General features: G+C 36.2%; 1 protein-coding gene across 1 annotated transcript; it reads right to left on the minus strand.

Moving 5' to 3' along the window:
* Positions 1 to 8,917: 8,917 nt before the first annotated feature.
* LOC133618078 (transcription factor HES-5-like) lies at positions 8,918 to 9,764 on the minus strand. Its single transcript, XM_061978545.1, has 2 exons — positions 9,688 to 9,764; positions 8,918 to 9,612 (listed from the first exon to the last, which is right to left on the minus strand). The coding sequence occupies exons 1-2, from the start codon at positions 9,724 to 9,726 to the stop codon at positions 9,229 to 9,231; spliced, it is 423 nt and encodes a 140-aa protein (XP_061834529.1). The 5' UTR covers positions 9,727 to 9,764; the 3' UTR covers positions 8,918 to 9,228.
* Positions 9,765 to 15,543: the final 5,779 nt, after the last annotated feature.

The following is a 15,543-nucleotide window of genomic DNA, read 5'->3' on the forward strand; positions in this document are numbered from 1 at the left end:
TTATGAATATATATATGTGTATGTATATATGTATATATATGCATATATACATACATATATACACACATATATAGCTTATACATATATTAATATAACATTATGAATATATATATATACTGTATATATATGTATGTATATATATATATATGCATATATACATACATATATACTCATATAGCTTATACATATATTAATATAACATTATGAATATATATATATATGTGTAAGTATATATGTATATATATATATATATGCATATATACATACATATATACGCACATGTATAGCTTATACATATTATATTAATATAATATTATGAATATATATATGTGTGTATGTATACTGTATATGTTTATATGTATATATATATAAATGCATATATATATATATATATATATATATGTGTGTGTAAGTATATATGTATATATATATATATATATGCATATATACATACATATATACGCACATGTATAGCTTATACATATTATATTAATATAATATTATGAATATATATATGTGTGTATGTATACTGTATATGTTTATATGTATATATATATAAATGCATATATATATACAGTACAGGCCAAAAGTTTGGACACACCTTCTCATTCAATGTGTTTTCTTTATTTTCATGACTATTTACATTGTAGATTGTCACATCAAAACTATGAACGAACACATGTGGAGTTATGTACTCAACAAAAAAAAGGTGAAATAACTGAAAACATGCTTTATATTCTAGTTTCTTCAAAATAGCCACCCTTTGCTCTGATTACTGCTTCGCACACCCTTGGCATTCTCTCCATGAGCTTCAAGAGGTAGTCACCTGAAATGGTTTTCACTTCCCAGGTGTGCTTGAAGCTCATGTGTGTAGGGTTGTATGGTATACCGGTACTAGTATAGTATCGCGTTACTACTGAATCAAAAACGGTACCATACTCTGTTTGAAAAGTACCGCTTCCTGGGCGTCGTCACGTGGTGACATTGCTGGATTTACGAGCAGAGGAGCATGTTGGGCAGCGCACACACACAGAGTACTTACAAGCAGACACAGTTTGTAGACAGAAAAGGGAGAATGGACGCATTTTGGTGTAAAAAGTAAAGATAAAGGTGAAGTTATAACACTGAAACACCCTCAGGAAGAGCTGCTTTAACACATGGCTAGTTAGCTACTTCTAACTCATTAATTCTTGTCTCCATGGCGATAAATAAAGTAAGTTTCTTATAAGTACATTATCACTGGAGGACGAGGAATAGCTAAACATGCTTCAATACACACCGTAGGAGGATACAATAGCTCACCACCGTCACAATGTAAACAAATGCCATGGGTGGATCTACACCTGACATCCACTGTAATGATACCAAGTACAGGAGCGTATCTAGTCCATACTACTATGATTACATCAATATTTTTTTATCATCGCAAAATATTTTTTCCTTTTTTTTAAATTCATATTATGTTTATAAAGTCAGTAAATACGTCTCTGGACACATGAGGACTTTGAATATGACCAATGTATGATCCTGTAACTACTTGGTATCACATCCATACCTAAATGTGTGGTATCATCCAAAACTAATGTCAAGTATCAAAGAAGAGAAGAATAAGTGATTATTACATTTTAACAGAAGTGTAGATAGAACATGTTAAAAGAGAAAGTAAGCAGATATTAACAGTAAATGAACAAGTGGATTAATAATCCATTTTTACAGTTTGTCCCTCATAATGTGTAGAAAATAATAGGTGTATAAATGACACAATATGTTACTGCATACGACTAATTAGGAGTCTTTGTTTGTTTACTTACGGTACTACTAAAAGACAAGTTGTCTTGTAGGTTCACTATTTTATTTAAGGACTAAATGACAATAATAAACATATGTTTCATGTACACTAAGATCTTTTGTTCAAATAATGACATTTTTGTGGTCCCCTTTATTTCGAAAAGTATGGAACGGTATAGAAATACAATAGAAAATATTGGTATGGGGACAAGACTAGTATGGTATAGTATAGTTTGGACACTCTCTGGGAAAGATGAGCTGTGTCATATGTTCTTAGTCAGTGAGGTCATCCTTTCTTGTTTATTGTGTCCATAAAAACTGTTGGGTTCTTCTCTCATGTCCATCACACTCATCTGGTCTCAGGAGGTCGTGTCCACCGGAGGAGGAACATTTTCCCACTGACCTTCATGAACTGTGTGTGGGGGGGGGGGGGGGGGGGGGGGTCCATGAAGAAGCCCACCTGCTCCGTCTGACACTCTCTAAATTCACACCATTGTGCGCCACCCTTGAACCCCTCTGATTGGCTGGCGGGCTGGATAAATGCGGGTGTGGCGGACGCACACGTCTCAGCACGCATTTGGACTCCACAAGCCAACCATGTCTCTGTATGTGGACCTCAGTCTCCAGGACAGCGTGAAGGAGCAGCTCTTTCGGTGAGTTCCCCAACTTGACACCCTCCAGAGTTCTTCTTCTGACGGTATCTTCTTCCTGGGTCAGGTGCAAGCTGCACACGCTGGAGAGGAAGTGCAGCGGCGGCATGGACAAGCTGCGCGCCCTGCTGGAGGAGCACCTGCAGCGCCACCTCCTGGAGAAGACCAGGTCCTTCCTCACCCTGAGGAGAGCGCTGCTGTCCCACCAGGGCTACTCCAGACACGCCAGGGACCTCCTGCGCCTCTTCCCCCACGCCGAGGAGGACCTGGCGCCGCTGTGCTGCTAGTCCAGTGGACTCTGGCTGAGGTTCTGCAGACTTTGTTCAAGAAGATGCCTTTTCAGCATGAAGATGCTGGTTCTGGTGATTCACCACTTGATGCAGAAGAAGAAGGAGAAGAACACCCGGCAGCCACCAGACATTGAAACAACGTTGAGTACTTGTTGAATTAGGTCCTGACGTTAAGTAACTCAAATACAACCTTGAATCAACAAATGACCAAAATTCAATGACCATTGACTTTTGGTCATTTCCCAACCAATATTCTACAACTCAAACCTAACATTGAAACAACATGTTTTTGACAACGTTTAATCAATGTTGGGTTCTGACGTTGATTTGACCATTGAAATTTGGTAATTTCCCAACCAATATTCTACCACACAAATACAACATTGAAACAACAAATGACCAAAATTCAATGACCATTGACTTTTTCAACCAATATTCTACAACACAAATGCAATGTTGAAACAACATGCTTTTTGTCAACGTTTAATCAATGTTGGGTTCTGACGTTGATTTGACCATTGAATTTTGGTCATTTCCCAACCAACATTCTACCACACAAATACAATGTTGAAACAACAAATGACCAAAATTCAATGAGCATTGAATTTTGGTCATTTTCCAACCAATGTTCTACCACACAAATACAACGTTGAAACTACAAGGTTGAAACAACATGTTGTTTGACAACGTTTAATCAATGTTGGGTTCTGACGTTGATTTAAACATTGAAATTTGGTCATTTCCCAACCAATATTCTACCACACAAATACAACATTGAAACAACAAATGACCAAAATTCAATGACCATTGACTTTTGGTCATTTCCCAACCAATATTTTACAACACAAACACAACGTTGAAACAACATGCTTTTTGACAACATTTAATCAATGTTGGGTTCTGACGTTGATTTGACTTTTGAATTTTGGTATTTTCCCAACCAATATTCTACCACACAAATACAACATTGAAACAACAAATGACCAAAATTCAATGACCATTGACTTTTTCAACCAATATTCTTCAACACAAATACAATGTTGAAACAACATGCTTTTTGTCGACGTTTAATCAACGTTGGGTTCTGACGTTGATTTGACCATTGAATTTTGGTCATTTCCCAACCAACATTCTACCACACAAATACAATGTTGAAACAACAAATGACCAAAATTCAATGAGCATTGAATTTTGGTCATTTTCCAACCAATGTTCTACCACACAAATACAACGTTGAAACTACAAGGTTGAAACAACATGTTTTTTGACAACGTTTAATCAATGTTGGGTTCTGACGTTGATTTAAACATTGAAATTTGGTCATTTCCCAACCAATATTTTACCACACAAATACAACATTGAAACAACAAATGACCAAAATTCAATGACCATTGACTTTTGGTCATTTCCCAACCAATATTTTACAACACAAACACAACGTTGAAACAACATGCTTTTTGACAACGTTTAATCAATGTTGGGTTCTGATGCTGATTTGACCATTGAAATGTAGTCATTTCCCAACCAATATTTTACCACACAAATACAACATTGAAACAACAAATGACCAAAATTCAATGACCATTGACTTTTTCAACAAATATTCTTCAACACAAATACAATGTTGAAACAACATGCTTTTTGTCGACGTTTAATCAACGTTAGGTTCTGACGTTGATTTGACCATTGAATTTTGGTCATTTCCCAACCAACATTCTACCACACAAATACAATGTTGAAACAACAAATGACCAAAATTCAATGAGCATTGAATTTTGGTCATTTTCCAACGAATGTTCTACCACACAAATACAACGTTGAAACAACATGCTTTTTGACGACGTTTAATCAATGTTGGGTTGTGACGTTGATTTGACCATTGAAATGTGGTCATTTTTCAACCACTATTCTACAACACAAATAGAAGGTTGAAACAACATGCTTTGTGACAACGTTTAATCAATGTTGAGTTCTGACGTTGATTCAATCGTTGATTTCTGGTCATTTCCCAACCAATATTCTACAAGACAAATACAACATTGAAACAACATGCTTTTTGACGACGTTTAATCAATGTCGGGTTGTGACGTTGATTCTTGGTCACTTGTCAGCCAACAACGTGGATCCAACGTTAGACATCAACGTTTTCTCAATTTACAAACAACGTTGTTTACAAGTCACTTTTAAAGGACATGTACGTGTAATCAACGTTGTATCGATGTCTTGTCTCTGCTGGGAACTTTTCCTACAATGCTGCTATTTTTCAAAAAATGCCTTATGGTTGCATTTCTTGCGACCACTTTTTTTTTTTTTTTTTTATGTCGCAATCTATTTTATTTTTAGATTGCTTAATAGAATCTGCTTGTAATTTCATGTCATTCCAAACTGAGCAATGTGAATGAAATGTGGCCTCCTTGAGCGACTACATTTTGCAACATCCTGCCTTGTTTCAAGGTCCTTATGTATTATATTTTTAAATTGCACACCTTTTATTTTTTTAAAGGGTTTTGGCTATTATTTGATACATGCTGTATGCATATATTGTTGTTGTTGTTTTTTCAAAAGCTGGGTTTCAGTTTGTTTTCAATGCAGATTTAAAAAAAAAAGAAGAATAAATTAATGTCCAACATGCACAATTGTGTTTGTGTGTCACTTGTGGATGCAGTAATGAAATTAGTGTTATCAATTTCCGTAAATTTCCTACACTTTGCACCCTGCGGCTTATAAAACGGTGCAACTAATTTCTGCATTTTTTTCCACGCTGACAGCCAAAATTAAAATAGTTTAAAAACAAAACAAGCAACTACACTGAGGATGTGTTTTATTGTTTGTGCTATACGGCCATCTTTTGGACATGTTTGCTCCTTTCATTTAAGTACAGTGCCATTCACTCTTCTAGCCGTCCATAGCGTTCCCACTCGTATGGATTCTTCAGACATCACTCCAAGCAATGTTTGTAAGTTTTACAATATAACTGATCTTTTTTGTAACATGATTAGTGAATGAAGTGTACATTTGTAATTATTCCCCATATTCCTGCACAACAACTCAGATATGTAACACTAGTGAGCAGTAAAGAATATGAAGTAATTTTTGGTCCAGAATAGGGTTGTACGATATACGGGTACTAGTATAGTACCGCAATACTAATGAATCATATTCGGTACTATACCGTCTCTGAAAAGTACCGGTCCACCCAAAATGTAAACAAATGCCATGGGTGGATCTACACCTGACATCCACTGTAATGATATTAAGTACAAGAGTGTATCTAGTAGATACTACTATGATTACGTCATTATTTTTTTGGCATCACAATATCTTCTTTCGGTTTTTTTAAATTAATATTATAAAGTCAGTAAATATGTCCCTGGACACATGAGGACTTTGAATATGACCAATGTATGATCCTGTAACTACTTGGTATCACATCCATACTTAAATGTGTGGTATCATCCAAAACTAATGTCAATTAGAAGAATAAGTGATTATTACATTTTAACAGAAGTGTAGATAGAACATGTTAAAAGAGAAAGTAAGCGGATATTAACAGTAAATGAACAAGTAGATTAATAATCATTTTTTACAGTTTGTCCCTCATTATGTGTAGAAAATAATAGGTGTATAAATGACACAATATGTTACTGCATACGACTAATTAGGAGTCTTTGTTTGTATACTTACTACTAAAAGACAAGTTGTCTAGTATGTTCAACATTTTATTTAGGGACTAAATTACAATAATAAACATATGTTTCATGTACACTAACATTTGTTGTTCAAATAAAGACAATAATGCCATTTTTTTTGGTGCTCTTTAGAATAGAATAGAATAGAAAGTACTTTATTGATCACTGGGGGAAATTCAGCACCACAGTTTGCTCACAATAGACAATAAATACTATACAGCATTATTCACATGTGAATAATATAAATACAGTGTATTATACAGCATTATTCACATGTGAATAATATAAATAAAGTCTATTATACAGCATTATTCACATGTGAATAATATAAATACAGTCTATTATACAGCATTATTCACATGTGAATAATATAAATACAATCTATTATACAGCATTATTCACATGTGAATAACATAAATACAGTCTATTATACAGCATTATTCACATGTGAATAACATAAATACAGTCTATTATACAGCATTATTCACATGTGAATAATATAAATACAGTCTTTTATACAGCATTCACATGTGAATAATATAAATAAAGTCTATTATACAGCATTATTCACATGTTAATAATATAAATAGTCTATTTTGCAGTATTATTCACATGTGAATAATATAAATACAGTCTATTATACAGCATTATCCACATGTGAATAATACAAATACAGTCTATTATACAGCATTATTCACTTGTGAATAATATAAATACAGTCTATTATACAGCATTATTCACATGTGAATAACATAAATAGCCTTTTATACAGCATTATTCACATGTGTATAATATGAATAAAGTCTATTATACAGCATTATTCACATGTGAATAATATAAATAAAGTCTATTATACAGCATTATTCACATGTTAATAGTATAAATAGTCTATTTTGCAGAATTATTCACAAGTGAATAATATAAATACAGTCTATTATACAGCATTATCCACATGTGAATAATACAATACAGTCTATTATACAGCATTATTCACTTGTGAATAATATAAATACAGTCTATTATACAGCATTATTCACATGTGAATAACATAAATAGCCTATTATACAGCATTATTCACATGTGAATAATATAAATAAAGTCTATTATACAGCATTATTCACATGTGAATAATATAAATAAAGTCTATTATACAGCATTATTCACATGTTAATAGTATAAATAGTCTATTTTGCAGTATTATTCACAAGTGAATAATATAAATACAGTCTATTTTGCAGTATTATTCACATGTGAATAATATAAATACAGTCTATTATACAGCATTATCCACATGTGAATAATACAAATACAGTCTATTATACAGCATTATTCACTTGTGAATAATATAAATACAGTCTATTATACAGCATTATTCACATGTGAATAACATAAATAGCCTATTATACAGCATTATTCACATGTGAATAATACAAATACAGTCTATTATACAGGATTATTCACATGTCAATAATATAAATACAGTCTATTTTGCAGCATTATTCACATGTGAATAATATAAATACAGTCTATTATACAGCATTATTCACATGTGAATAATATAGATAAAGTCTATTATACAGCATTATTCACATGTTAATAGTATAAATAGTCTATTTTGCAGTATTATTCACAAGTGAATAATATAAATACAGTCTATTTTGCAGTATTATTCACATGTGAATAATATAAATACAGTCTATTATACAGCATTATTCACATGTGAATAACATAAATAGCCTATTATACAGCATTATTCACATGTGAATAATACAAATACAGTCTATTATACAGGATTATTCACATGTCAATAATATAAATACAGTCTATTATACAGCATTATTCACATGTGAATAACATAAATAGCCTATTATACAGCATTATTCACATGTGAATAATATAAATAAAGTCTATTATACAGCATTATTCACATGTGAATAATATAAATAAAGTATATTATTATACAGCATTATTCACATGTGAATAATATAAATACAGTCTATTATACAGCATTATTCACATGTGAATAACATAAATAGCCTATTATACAGCATTATTCACATGTGAATAATATAAATAAAGTCTATTATACAGCATTATTCACATGTGAATAATATAAATAAAGTCTATTATACAGCATTATTCACATGTGAATAATATAAATAAAGTCTATTATTATACAGCATTATTCACATGTGAATAATATAAATACAGTCTATTATACAGCATTATTCACATGTGAATAATATAAATACAGTCTATTATACAGCATTATTCACATGTGAATAATATAAATACAGTCTATTCTACATTTAAGTACAGTCAAAAAGGAACATATGCACTATACAGTGTGATGGCTGTCGGTATGAAGGACAACATATTGGTATCGGGACAACACTCGTCCAGAACATGTTTTGCATCGTTCATTAAAGTGAAGTGAACAAGTTGTATGGGACACAAAGGGACAAAGACAAAGGGAACATGTTGTTGTTTTTTCATGATTGTTTTATTGCCGACGCCTTGGTTTGAGAGGAGTACATTCATGTGAACACCTGCGCTGTCACTCACAGAAGCAGCACATTTCAACATCTGACTTGTGAAAATAACCCAAACATGTTCAACATGTGTGAAAATTGCTCCTAAATGGAGAAAAAACACCAAATTCACCATATGTGATGGAGGAAATATGCGTGTGCATTCCCATGGGGAATACTTGTCTTTACCACGTAACAAAGTAAGTAACAAAGGACTTCTTTTCAAAAATAAAGAACAAGAGTGAAAGTAAGCCTTTACAAAAGGTGACATCCTGAGGGTCTACCAGGGCCTCCAGGGGGCCGAGCTCTCCTCCTTGGTGGCGCTCAGAGGAGACCAGTCCTCCTCTTTGGTGGCGCTCAGAGGAGACGAGTCCTCCTCCTCGCAGGCAGACCCGAGCCGCAGGATGTGCGTCCTCGCCCTCTCCTCCGACAGGAAGTGCGCCACCTCCCTGGCGCACCTGGAGTAGCCCCCGTGGAAGGCGGCGGCGCCGTCCGAGGACTTCAGCCGCCTCAGGAGGCAAACGGTCATCTCCAGGATGTCGGCCTTCTCCAGCTTGGAGTCGGGCTGGCGGGTGAGGAACTCTGGAGCCAGCAGAGACTTGAGCTGCTGGATGCTGCCGTTGATCCGCTCTCGCCGTAACTTCTCCACCAGAGGCTTTCTGAGCTGCAGGGAGAGCGAGGAGCTGATGAAGACACTTGTGGTGGAGTCCGCTGTCATGATGAGGAACCTTCAACATACCTTGTGTGTGAGTGTCGCATGCTGCTGAGATGCTGCCATGGCTGGATGTGTGTGTGTGTGTGTGTGTGTGTGTGTGTGTGTGTCCACTGTGTCATCACCCTCCTATTTATAGTCCCACATCTCCATCTCAATGTGCACTTTCTCACACTGTCAGCCAATCAGAGAGCTGCATGGGGGACAATAGTTACATCTCAGGGGAGCAGCTGGACCACTGGGGGGGTGACACTGAGGGGGGGTCATCATGTGGGAAAGTGCTGACCCCATCGAGCCCAGACACACAACTGCACTACAATCGCACGCACACAAGTGCACTGCAAAAAGTTAGTGTTCAAAAACAAGAAAAAAAAAATTAAAAAATGAGGGGTATTTTACTTGAACTAAGCAAAATGATCTGCCAATAGAACAAGAAAATTCGGCTTGTCAAGACTTTCCAAAACAAGTCAAATTAGCTAACTTAAATGAACCCAAAAATATCTTAAAATAAGTATATTCTCACTAATAACAAGTGCACTTTTCTTGGTAGAAAAAAAAGAGACCTTTTTGCTCAATATGTTGAAAAATATTCTTAAATGAAGTAAACGCTAGTGCCATTATCTTGACATAATTATATGCGCTCGGCATTACATTTCTTGAAACCAGCAAATTTATACTAAAAACAAATTTATTGTTCTTAATGGAAAGGCAACAAGGCAAGCGCTTGTTACTCTCGGGGTCTCCTAGCCGCTCAGGCAAATCATATTGTCTAAAAATGCATTTTTCCATCAATAACATGACATCATCGCGCCAAGTGCATGCTATTGCAATGAGTGCAATATATACAGCCCGGCCCCCGGCCAAAACATTTTTAATTGTAATTTTGAAGAATTCATCTGAATGTGCATGAACTATTTCTGTTCAAAATTGTTAGAAATGTTAAATGTTTAAATATTAACTGTCAGTTTACTGTACTGTGCCAACTGTACTACTATATGAGTACATATTTTCTATTGTTTCATTGAAAATAAAACAGCAAAGTCCATTTGGCTGACATCTGTTTTAATTATGAGACACAAGTGTGTCAAAGTCATGATTTTTTATTTCATGCTTGAAATAAGAAATGATGACTTAAAAAAAGTAGTTTTATACTTGTGAGTGTTGATGACACAGCTTTGCAACACTTGATATTCTAGTTTCAAGCATGTTTTACTCAATATAGGTCATCAAATCTCAGCAACAAGCTGTAATATCTTACTGAGATCATTTAGGACCAAAACACTTAAAACAAGTAAAACACTCTAACATAAAATCTGCTTAGTGAGAAGAATTATCTTATTAGACAGAAAATAAGCAAATATCACCCTTATTTGTATATTGTAGCGTCCCGGAAGAGTTAGTGCTGCAAGGGATTCTGGGTATTTGTTCTGTTGTGTTTATGCAGTGTTACAGTGCGGATGTTCTCCCGAAATGTGTTTGTCATTCTTGTTTGGTGTGGGTTCACATTGTGGCGCATATTTGTAACAGTGTTAAACTTGTTTATACGGCCACCCTCAGTATGACCTGTATGACTGTTGACCAAGTATGCATGGCATTCACTTGTGAGTGTGTGAATAGCCGTAGATATTATGTGATTGGGCCGGCACGCAAAGGCAGTGCCTTCAAGGTTTATTGGCGCTCTGTACTTCTCCCTACGTCCGTGTACACAGCGGCGTTTTAAAAAGTCATAAATTTTACTTTTTGAAACCGATACCGATAATTTCCGATATTACATTTTAAAGCATTCATCGGCCGATAATATCGTCAGTCTGATATTATCGGACATCCCTAATCAAAATCCCTTTTTCAAGAGCGACCTGACAAAGAGGGCGGCACAAACAAAGCCACAATAATAACCAGATGAGGCAATTCCTGAAGATATTGCATGTGAATGCTCCAATGCTGAAGTTGAACTGAAATCCTGGAATTTTTTTTTTAGAATTGTTGAAGTCGAGCACACCATTCCCAACAGGCTGAATATTTTGAAGTTGGAACGATTTGAATCAGATGAACAATGTGGGAGTTGTGGAACTTTGAAGAATTATCCCATTGATTTCAATGGGAATTTCCCAAAAATGTGGGAATTTCGTGGAAAAGTGGGAATTTTTTTGAAACTGGTAAAACAAACTTGAATGGTCGGAATGAGTCGGAATGGTTGGTGTTGACATTTTTCAAATCGGTCGAGAAATGTTGAAGTAGTAACATGTTGAATTGAGAAATGGTATTTCGGATTTCCTGAAATTTCGGGAATTTTTCCAGTTCAAAAAACAACTTTTTTTTTTGTCCTGATTAAGTGGAATGTTTGGACGGTGGGACAAGGTTGAAAAATGTGGAAGGAGTAGTCGCCAGAAAAAAGGGTGGAGATAGGGCTTTGGAAAAACAGGAATTCTGGAAAATCCTGAACATTTTTTGAACTTGGAAAAGGGGAAGTTCGAATGGCTAGGGTGAGTGGAATATGTTGAAGGTGGAATGGTTTGAATAGGTTGAAAAATGTGGAAATGGTGGAAGTTTGAAAAATGGCCAAATTCATTTTGAATGGGAAAAATGTCCTGGAAAACCCGGAATTCTGGGAAATCTGGGAATTTGGGGAATTTTTCAAGGAAAAGCCTGCGATTCCCGAATAGGCTGAACAGTTTGATGTTGGAACACTTTGAATCAGATGAACAATGTGGGAGTTGTGGAACTTTGAAGAATGTCCCATTGATTTCAATGGGAATTTCCCAATAATGTGGGAATTTTTTTGAAAATGGTAAAAAAAAACTAAAAAAAACTTGAATGATCTGAATGAGTTGAAACGGTTGGTGTTGGAATTTCTCAAATCGGTGGAGAAATGTTGAAGTAGTAACATGTTGAATTGAGAAATGGTATTCCCGAATTCCTGGAATTTCGGTAAAACCAGGAATTTTTCCAGTTCAAAAAACTACTTTGTTTTTTGTCCTGATTAACATTTATATTTATATTTAACATTTATATTTAGATTTCTCATTTTGGTTGAGATTTAACACGGACATTCAGATTCAAGATTTAGGTTTAGATTAATGGCGACTTGAAAACAAAAGAAAAAAACATTTTCCTCACATTTAAGTTTAAATTAAATGTTGACTTTAAATATTAAATCTAAATGGTATACTATTTAAACTCAACATTTAATTTAAACTTAAATGTGAGGAAAATGAGAGAAATTAAAAAAAGTGTGACTGACTTTTTACATTGGGCCCCTCGTAGCCCCCATCAATCAAAGGAATCATTTGATATGATGAAGTAAGTGAGTGATAGTGACAGCGTCTAATAGTTCATGAGCGATGAATACAAGCACAAATGGAGAGAAAAAAGGGTCTGAATGCTGAGAAGGTCTGATAATCCCGCGCATGTCTGCATTCCTCCTGGCGCTCCAACAAAGACAGGAATGTCCATTTAGGACCGGCGGGAGAGACGCCCTAAAGTGACTCTGTAATTAATGTGATGTGCAAGCAGACACACTTCTTTTGTGGAGGAGAGGTGCAGTGAATCAGTGAATGGACCGAGTGTGGGAAAGCAGAGAAGACTGACTCACATCCCCATGGCAACGATAGACGAGATGTCTGAAGGGGAGCCCGGCCGGGACAGAGAGGGGGGTCTTTTTCCATGTTTTTCCAAATCATTACACTCCACTTTCACAACCAACACATCACCTTTTTTTTTAATGCACTTTAGTTTTGTTTTGCTATTACAAAACCCAAAACCAGTAAAGTTGTCACGTTGTGTAAATGGTAAATAAAAAGAGAATACAATGATTTGCAAATCCTTTCAATTGAATAGACTGCAAAGACAAGATATTCAACGTTCCAACTGGAAAAACGTTATTTTTTTGCAAATATTAGCTCGTTTGGAATTTGATGCCTGCAACATGTTTCAAAAAAGCTGGCACGAGTGGCAAAAAAGAGTGAGAAGGTTGAGGAATGCTCATCAAAGACTTATTTGGAACATCCCGCATGTGAACAGGCAAATTGGGAACAGGTGGGTGCCATGATTGGGTATAAAAGCAGCTTCCATGAAATGCTCAATCATTCACAAACAAGGACGGGGCGAGGGTCACCACTTTGTCAACAAATGCCTGAGCAAATTGTTTAAGAACAACATTTCTCAACAAGGAATTTAGGGATTTCACCATCTACGCTCCGTAATATCATCAAAAGGTTCAGAGAATCTGGAGAAATCACTGCACGTAAGCATTGATATTACCGACTTTACATCCCTCAGGCGGTACTGCATCAAAAAGTCACATCAGTGTGTAAAGGATATCACCACATGGGCTCAGGAACACTTCAGAAACCCACTGTCAGGAACTACAGTTGGTCGCTACATCTGTAAGTGCAAGTTAAAACTCTACTATGCAAAGCCAAAGCCATTTATCAACAACACCCAGAAACAGTGCCAGCTTCACTGGGCCCGAGCTCATCTAAAATGGACTGATGCAAAGTGGAAAAGTCTTCTGTGGTCTGACGAGTCCACATTTCAAATTGTTTTTGGAAACTGTAGACGTCGTGTCCTCCGGACCAAAGAGGAAAAGAATAATCCGGACTGTTCTAGGCACAAAGTGTAAAAGGCAGCATGTGTGATGGTATGGGGGTGTATTAGTGCCCAAGACATGGATAACTTACACATCTGTGAAGGCACCATTAATGCTGAAAGGTACATACAGCTTTTGGAGCAACATATGTTGCCATCCAAGCAACGTTATGATGGACGCCCCTGCTTATTTCAGCAAGACAATGACAAGCCACATGCTACAACAGCGTGGCTTCATAGTAAAAGAGTGCGGGTACTAGACTGGCCTGCCTGTAGTCCAGACAGTGAAAATGTGTGAAAGCTAAAATATGAGAAGGGAGACTGTTGAACAACTTAAGCTGTACATCAAGCAAGAATGGGAAAGAATTCCACTTCAAAAATGTGTCTCCTCAGTTCCCAAACCTTTACTGAGTGTTGTTAAAAGGAAAGGCCATGTAACACACTGGTAAAAATGCCTTTTTTGCAATGTGTTGCTGCCATATAGGAAAATAAAACGCTGTTACCTCACGTTGATTTGTTGTTTTGGCTACTGTAACATGTCACACAGTTTGAACAGTAACACTGTGTTCGAATATAGGAAAATAAAACGCTGTTACCTCATGTTGACAAACAAGCGAGTCAAACCCACAAATAGTGTTGAGTATAAGAGCCTGTTTACTCCACTGTGTGTCGCCATGCATGTTTGGCCTCATCGCCCTGTCTCTTTGCAGCCTCAAGCACCAGAGAGGGGCGGGGGGGGGGGGGGGGATGCAGATGAGGGGAGGCGGTCCCCTTGAATGAGGGCCGAATTAGCATTTAATGAGACACATGTCTATTGAGCGGGCAGCGGCTCAATAATGCCAGGAGTGTGGGAACGCTGCGAGCGCAGAGTCACAGTGGAGGGTGATTAACGTCCTCCCGCCTCACCCGGCCCTCCGCCCGGCCCCTCCCTGAGGAGCTTTGGCACACTTCACAGGGAGATTGTTGTGTTTTGTTGACGCTCTGTTCCCAGTCTGGCGACACGTCTCTCATGTGTCTGGGATGTCTACTTAATACACCAGTTTATTGCTTTGTCCCTGTATATGCATACACACACACATATATATATATATATATATATATATATATATATATATATATATATATATATATATATATATAGGAGAGAAAGAAACGGCAGATCAACTGGTCTAAAAGGGGGGTCTATTAAAAGGCTAGAGTATACAGAATGACCAACGTTAAAATACAGTAGCATAGTAGGTCTAAGTGTTCATTAAAAACAAGGCAGAGGTTTTATTGAAAGTATATTTAATATTA

Source organism: Nerophis lumbriciformis, linkage group LG18, assembly GCF_033978685.3.
Source record: "Nerophis lumbriciformis linkage group LG18, RoL_Nlum_v2.1, whole genome shotgun sequence".
In the NCBI taxonomy this organism is placed as follows: Eukaryota; Metazoa; Chordata; class Actinopteri; order Syngnathiformes; family Syngnathidae; genus Nerophis; species Nerophis lumbriciformis.

What these genes read in the sequence shown, in the direction of transcription:
- LOC133618078 (XM_061978545.1), bottom strand. Translation starts at nt 9,726, where the DNA reads ATGGCAGCATCTCAGCAGCATGCGACACTCACACACAAG. An exon ending in ATGCGACACTCACACACAAG is followed by an intron (nt 9,613 to 9,687) that starts GTATGTTGAAGG and finishes CTCTCCCTGCAG; the next exon opens with CTCAGAAAGCCTCTGGTGGA.